This window comes from Chenopodium quinoa, unplaced genomic scaffold, assembly GCF_001683475.1.
Source record: "Chenopodium quinoa cultivar QQ74 unplaced genomic scaffold, ASM168347v1, whole genome shotgun sequence".
NCBI lineage: Eukaryota > Viridiplantae > Streptophyta > Magnoliopsida > Caryophyllales > Amaranthaceae > Chenopodium > Chenopodium quinoa.
This window is the reverse complement of record NW_018744825.1, coordinates 1,533,660-1,541,584: the sequence shown is the minus strand read 5'-3', so window position 1 is coordinate 1,541,584 and position 7,925 is coordinate 1,533,660. Positions and strand designations below refer to the sequence as shown.

General features: G+C 36.6%; 1 protein-coding gene across 1 annotated transcript; it reads right to left on the bottom strand.

The window, feature by feature from the left end:
• Positions 1 to 2,043: 2,043 nt before the first annotated feature.
• LOC110704216 (syntaxin-7A-like) lies at positions 2,044 to 2,972 on the bottom strand. The gene is made up of 2 exons (XM_021882011.1): positions 2,668 to 2,972; positions 2,044 to 2,470 (listed from the first exon to the last, which is right to left on the bottom strand). Exons 1-2 carry the CDS (start codon positions 2,970 to 2,972, stop codon positions 2,044 to 2,046), a joined length of 732 nt encoding a protein of 243 aa, XP_021737703.1.
• Positions 2,973 to 7,925: the final 4,953 nt, after the last annotated feature.

Here is a 7,925-nt window from a genome sequence, read left to right as displayed (position 1 = left end):
AATAATCATCAAAAAACCAATATCAATCACCAAAATCATCAAAGTTGATACTACCACTATTCATGCTCATGAACAAATCAAAACTTGCAAATATATGACATAATTAAGTAATTAAAAGCTAGAGAAGCTGATTATACCATATATGAAGCAAGATTGAACAACTTTTAGCCACCAATTTTCACCAAATTGAAAAACCCAAATTATACCCAAGTATGGAGGAGAGAGATTGGAAGTTTAATTTGGTGAAAGTAGTATAAATTTGATGATTTGGATGAAAATGGAGAAGATTTTAGTGAATTTGGAGTGAAAATTTGAGTGATTTGGGTTGAAATTTGATGAGTTGTTGAAGTATGAGGTGCGGTTTTGAGGGCTTGAGGATGATGGGGGTCGAAGCTATGAAGGAGGAATAAGGGGAAATGAAAGAAGAAAGGAAGGAAAGAAAAATAAAGGGGGCACGGCAAGGGGTGCGCTCGCACCAGGCACGTGCGCGCCCGCACCTCTGCTAGCCCTATTTCTTCTTCTTTTTACTTCTTGGTGCGTTCATCGGTGGGTTTATCGATCAAGATCAACATTTAGGTTATTGAACCCACTGAAAGTGGCAGATTCAAATCAAGATTTTAGTGGGTTCAAAATCCCAAAATAATGGTAGGATCACATGAACCCACCAAGTGCGAAATTCCTTTAACTTTAAAGCACAAAATTCCCTATCTTACCTCACTAAAAGTCTTACCCTTTTACCTCAAATTCCAATGATATCGAATATAATCACATCAAAAACCGCAAACACCTTCTCATTCCTCATGCTCACTTGATGAAATCCAATCCCAAAAATGCAACCTACAAATCCAAACAAGTAGAAAAGTGAATGAAAAGAAACTAAAAGAAGGAAAAATAAGAAAAATTCAAAAATAAAAAAGAAAAGTTAGAAATCTCTGGGCTGCCTCCCGGGAAGCGCTTGCTTATGGTCCTAAGCTCGAACCTTCCTCCAAATCATGGAGGGTCAAAGAACACCACCTTCTTCAAGGTAGCGGAAAGAGCAAAATTTTCTTCAACTTCTAGCAACCTCTTGTTGTTTCTTGATGAAACTTCCTTCAAAGACTTTTTAATTGCAAATTTTTCTTTCCATAACTTCTTTCTCTCTCTCTCTTCTTCTTCTTAGAATCACGAGCTTTTTTCTTTGGCTTGTTGTTCATTGTAGATGTTTCCTCACCATCCATACTCATGGAAACATCCCCTTCATCTTGAGGATAGAGCTCAAATCAATGAGGAATTTCAACTTCCTCCTCGTCCATAAGCTTGGGAATCATCATTTTCTCTTCACTAACCCTCTTGCCATCAAAACTTGAAAGAGCATCATCACAATTCTCAAGTACATCGTTAGTTGAAGAATCAATCATGCACACATTATCAATAGGGCGAGGGGAGTTAGCACACATAATACCTTGCACAAGAGACAAAGACTCGTGCATTGGTTTCAACTCAAAACTTTCCTCTTTCTTACCAACTCTCAAGGTAATACGGCTTCCTTTCATATCTATTAAGGCTCCCGAAGTGGCTAAGAAAGGTCTTCCTAAAATGATAGGGATATGATCATCTTCCGCAATATCAAGCACAATGAAATCAACGGGAATAGTGAACCCTCCTATCTTAAGAGGAATATCCTCAACTCTCCCCTTTGGAATAATAATAGTCTGATCGGCCAATTGAAGGGTTATGTTAGATGGGAGGAGCTCACCTAGCTTGAGTTTCTTGAAAATGGAATAAGGCATGACGCTCACACTAGCTCTAAGATCACAAAAAGTATTATCAAACATTTTTCCTTTGATCTCACATGGAATAGAGAAATTACCCGGATCCTCCATCTTCTTGAGCTACTCATTATGAATGAAAGCACTACAACAACTCCCAACTTCAACCAAATCAACATCATTAAACATTCTCTTCCCGCGCAAAATCTCATTAAACATTTGGGTAATTGCATCGGTGATGGGGATAGAAAGGTGAACGTCCTTGAGCATAGTAAGAAACTTTCCAAATTGCTCATCAATTTTTGTGCCTCAAGAATTTTTGTGGGTATGGAAGGTCGGGTCTCCACACTTCCTCACGCTCTTTCTCACTACTCCTCTTTTTCTCTTGCACCTCCTCATGACTCACACTCTTAGACACAACCTTCTCAACTTCCTCTCTTAGGTCACTCCTTTCCTCATCCTCCTCAATGGACCTAAAAACTCCCTCATTAAGAACTCTCCCACTCCTAGTGGTGATAGAATACATGGGTTTCTTAGGTTCTACTCCTTGAGAAGGCAAGGAGGATGGACTAGCACAGTCCTTTAGAGTGTTGGCTAGTTGGGTTATTTGTGTCTTAAGCATTTTGTTATGAGTCATCATCTCATTAAATTTCTTGTCACTCACCGCCATATAGGTGTTAATGATCTTGGTTTTGTTATCAATAATTTCTTCCAAATTTTTCCTAAATGATGATAGTTGGGAATAAGAATTTTCACTATTGGCTTAAGACTTTGGAGCAAAACCGGGTGGGGGTCCCCTTTGGTTGTAATTTTGAAAGCTTCCCCGATTTTGGTTGTTGTTCCAATTGCCATGGCCTTGACTATTGCTACCATTATGGTAATGGTTACTAAAGCCAGAGATTGACTTTGGTTACCATACCCATGGCTTGGGTTTTGATTACTATAACCTTGGTTGTTATAGTTACCTCGGAAACCTTTGTTTCCTTGGTTCCTATAGCCTCCATTGTTGTAGTTATCGAAACCACCTTGGGGGTGAGAATTCCTATTACCAAAATTCTTAGGTCCATCAAACCTTTGACCAACATTGGCATTAGACACAAAGTTCACATGTTCACATTCATTAGTTTCAACATCATCACATCCATCAACAAAAGTTTTAGAACACATGGAAGAATCATGATCATAAGATCCACAAGAATCACAAAATAGACAACCACTTGGCATGTTATTGGAAGTAGAAGGAGACGAGTTAGAAAGTGTACCTCTACCTTTGGATTGGGAGGGAAGACTCAATGAGTTTGTAGAAACACTCTCAAGCTAATCTTTGATCGATGTCACTTCCTTCCCTAGATTTGAAATTAGGGAGGACAAGTTGTTAATCGCGTTGAGATGATCCACTGAATAAACAGTCGAGCCACTCTTGCTCGTAGACTCCCTCTCTCCTTATTGCCAATCTCTATAGTATCTCACCACGTCTTCAATTATGTCAACTACCTCTTCTTCTGTCCTATTCATTATAGGACCTCCGACTCCTCCATCTAGGCATGACTTGCCTTGAGCACTCAAGTCTCCATAGAAAATTTGTATCACTTGATAGGTAGGAATTCCATGATGTGGGCACTCTCTTTGGTACTCCTTGTACCTCTCCCATGCTTCATAGAGATTCTCATTAGGCCTTTGTTTGAATCCTTGGATCAAGGCTCTAGCCTCCACCGTCTTCTTTTGTGGGTAAAAGCGAGACAATAAAGCTTTTGTGACTTCATCCCACGTCCTAAGGGAATTGGGCTTAACCTCCTTATCCATCCACTCTAAGGCACGACCAATAAGAGAAAAGGGAAACAACTTTAGCCGAATGAATTCTTGAGAATGTCGTTCACTTTGATAGTATTACAATACTTATCAAATTCCTTTGGGTGATTCAACGGGCTCTCACTCTTGGCTCCTCTAAATTTCCTCCGTTCTATCAAAGTAATCATGATCGGACTTATTTCGAAATCGTTCGTCGGTGCTGTAGGTGGAGAAATGTCGCTCTCAAACCTACTAGCATCGGGAATTCCCAACTCCTTCAAAGCTTTGGATTCTTTCCCATGCTTTTCTCTTCCTCTTCCTCAAACTCTTCTTCACTAGAGGAACTTAGGCTAAAATATCGGTTGTCTATCCTTCTTCGTGAAAGAGTTCTTTCAATTTCCGGATCCAAAGGAACTAAGGACCTATCACGAGTTCTACTAAGCATGAGAAATTGTTAGTAACGCAGCTACAAGTGTAGCCTAAAAGAAAGAAGAAAAATCTTTTTGTGTTTTTGAATAAGATGGAATAGAATTAACAACAATACACAATCACAACACCATTCCCCAGCAACAGCGCCATTTTGACGAGGGTCGAGACTAGGTCGTTGAAACTAACCCCTACCCAAAGCCAAACAAAATTTGTAATCTCTCAACACACCCTTACACAAGTATAATGGTAAGTTGAGGGTCGAACCACTAAGGAATGGTGGGAGATTATCAATTGCCTAAGTCAAGCTACTCTAAAATGATAGGGTGTAGGTATGTAAACTAGGACAAGGATGACTAAACAACGAATTGAAATCAAGTATGTAAAACGCTAGGGCTAAGATCCACATGCGATCGTAACGGATTCAACTAATTGGGAGGTCAAAGTGACTAAGTCAAGCAATGTGAGGGAAGACCAATCATGCAACCAAAAGAGCATATCAAGCTATTTTCCTAGAGGTCTAACTAGCGACAACTACGATAAACTCTAGCTACGAACGTCACAAGACACCTCAATCATTAAATGCAAGCCACAAATCAATGGTCTGTATGAATGTGAACTTACAATGCAATCTAGTGCAACAATCAAAGTTAGCTACTCTTTAATTAATCACACACATGCACATGATCATCAACCAACACTACTAAAATTTGGCTAAATTGCGACCGTATTTCTACGACCGTCTGAAAAAAGGTCTCAAATTATGAAATTTGCGACCGTTTTTTATGCGGTCGCAATATTACGACTGCTTTGACAACGGTCGCAAATTTACGACCGTTTTGCAACCACTAGGATGTTTGAACAATTAAAAATAATTCTAAATTAAATTAAATCGTTTGCGACCATCAAAGACAGTCGTAAATGTCATAATCTGCGACCGTCAAAGAGACGATCGTAAATGTCATAATCTGCGACCTTCAAAGAGACGGTAGTAAATGTCAGAATCTGTGACCGCCTCTAAAACTGTCGCAGATTTCTAATTTTGCGACTGTTTTAGAGGTCGTAATTGTTTTTTTTTTTTAAAAAAAATAGGGTATAAAAGAGATGGAAATGAAACTCACCCTAACCCTAATATTTTTACAGCCGCTACTCCTTCATTTTCTTATCTCCTCTCTTTCCTTCTCACGTTCCTCCTCTCTCTAATTCTCTTTCTCTTTCTCTAAATTTCCTCCCGTACTCTTTCCTCTTCTACTTCTCGTTCTCTTTCCTCACCCTCCTCCTTTTCTTTTTCTTTGTTTCTTCTTCATTTTATCTTTTCCTTAGGATTTCTCTCAACTAATGAATTGTGGTGTTGTATTTTCGTCAAAATTTGGTATTAATGGTCAAATTCGACCATAAAAATTCCAGGTCCGGAGTTTTTATGGTTGAATTTGACCATATAAACCTAAAGAGGAAGAAGTTTTGTGAAAGGTATGTATTTCTTCTCTGAATTTTTATTATATTTTTGTTTATTCTCAATTTTTGTTGTTTTATTTTGTTCTCTAATTTCCATGTTTGCTCAATTTTTTTTCCGATTTTTTTTTTGTGCTTTTTGTGTGAGTTTTGGTTCGATTTTTGTGTGTATTTGTTTGAGTTTTGGTTTAAATTTTTGTTGATTTTGTTCAAATAGTGGTTCGATTTTTGTCGAAATTGTGTGATTCACTAGGCGAAAAATGCAATTGGCCACCGGTTGAAAACCCCCCATTGCCACCGGTTTTGAACCGGTGGTCATTTGGGGGGTGGTAATAAATCAGCAATTGGCCACCGGTTCAAAACCGGTGGCAATAGTGGTCATGGCCACCGGTTAACCGGTGGTAATACTAATTATGGCCACCGGTTAACCGGTGGCAATAAAAAAATGGTGCCTTTTTTTAGCTGTTGAAGGTAGACTATTGCCACCGGTTCAAACCAGTAAACCGTTGGCAATAAAAGGAACGTTTTTTTTTTTTTTTTTTTTTTTTTGCCTGCAATTATTCCTGCAACTGATCCTGCTATAATATTCTGGCATATTATTCCTTTAAATTCTGCCATAATATAATTATTAATAATAATCATAACAAGAATTAAAAATATATATTTAGACTACCTTTATAATTAAAATCCAAATGCAATACAACAAATTAAATAAAGTGTGATATATAAAAAAATACAAACAATACTAATAACTAGTCAATATTGTAGTTTAAAAGTTAATAATAAACAAAGTATAAATTCAAAATGATGCCATATTTACAAATTGAAGGTGATGAAAGATGCCAACATGTCTCGAACTTCATTAAGCTCCCTGCTAGTTAACGGATCCCCCTTTTTCACCTTGCAAAACTTGGAATATATATTAAATTATGTTAGAATAAATTAAAAACATTCGCATTTTCATCCAAAATAGCCAAAATAAGGCCTATATGACTTCTACTTGCCCATTTTCTACATTTTTAAACAAATGACCAAGTTGTTTCTCATAACATGTCAATTATACTTAGTTATAGGTGGCTAAGCCTTGAAATCAAAGGAAAAGGGCATTTTACTAAATTTAAGGTCTCAATTTCATCCAAAATAGCCAAAGTAAGGCCTATTTGACTTCTACTTGCCCATTTTCTACATTTTTCAACAAATGACCAAGTTCTTTCTCATAACATGTCAATTATACATGGTTATAAGTGGCTAAGCCTTGAAATCAAAGGAAAAGGGCATTTTACTAAGTTTAAGGTCGCATTTTCATTCAAAATAGCCAAAATAAGGCCTATTTGACTTTTACTTGCCCATTTTCTACATTTTTAAACAAATGATCAAGTTCTTTCTCATAACATGTCAATTATACATAGTTATAGGTGGATAGGCCTTGAAATCACATAAAAAGGGCATTTGACTAAGTTTAAGGTCTCATTTTCATCCAAAATAGCCAATATAAGGCCTATTTGACTTCTACTTGCCCATTTTCTACATTTTTAAACAAATGACCAAGTTCTTTCTCATAACATGACAATTTTACATAGTTATAGGTGGCTAAGCATTAAAATCAAAGGAAAAGGGCATTTTACTAAGTTTAAGGTCTCAATTTCATCCAAAATAGCCAAAATAAGGCCTATTTGACTTCTACTTGCCCATTTTCTACATTTTTAAACAAATGATCAAGTTCTTTCTCATAATATGTCAATTATACATAGTTATAGGTTGCTAGGCCTTGAAATCACAGAAAAAGGGCATTTGACTAAGTTTAAGGTCTCAGTTTCATCCAAAATAGCCAAAATAAGGCCTATTTGACTTCTACTTGCCCATTTTCTACATTTTTAAACAAATGACCAAGTTCTTTCTCATAACATGAAAATTATACATATTTATAGGTGGCTAAGCATTGAAATCAAAGGAAAAGTACATTTTACTAAGTTTAAGGTCTCAATTTCATCCAAAATAGCCAAAATAAGGCCTATTTGACTTCTACTTGCCCATTTTCTACATTTTTAAACAAATGACCAAGTTCTTTCTCATAACATGACAATTATACATAATTATAGGTGGATAAGCATTGAAATCAAAGGAAAAGGGCATTTTACTAAGTTTAAGGTCTCAATTTCATCCAAAATAGCCAAAATAAGGCCTATTTGACTTCTACTTGCCCATTTTCTACATTTTTAAACAAATGATCAAGTTCTTTCTCATAACATGTCAATTATACATAGTTATAGGTGGCTAGGCCTTGAAATCACATAAAAAGGGCATTTGACTAAGTTTAAGGTCTCATTTTCATCCAAAATAGCCAAAATAAGGCCTATTTGACTTCTACTTGCCCATTTTCTACATTTTTAAACAAATGACCAAGTTCTTTCTCATAACATTTCAATTATACTTAGTTATAAGTGGCTAAGCCTTGAAATCAAAGAAAAAGGGCATTTTACTAAGTTTAAGGTCGTACCTCATCAAGATGTA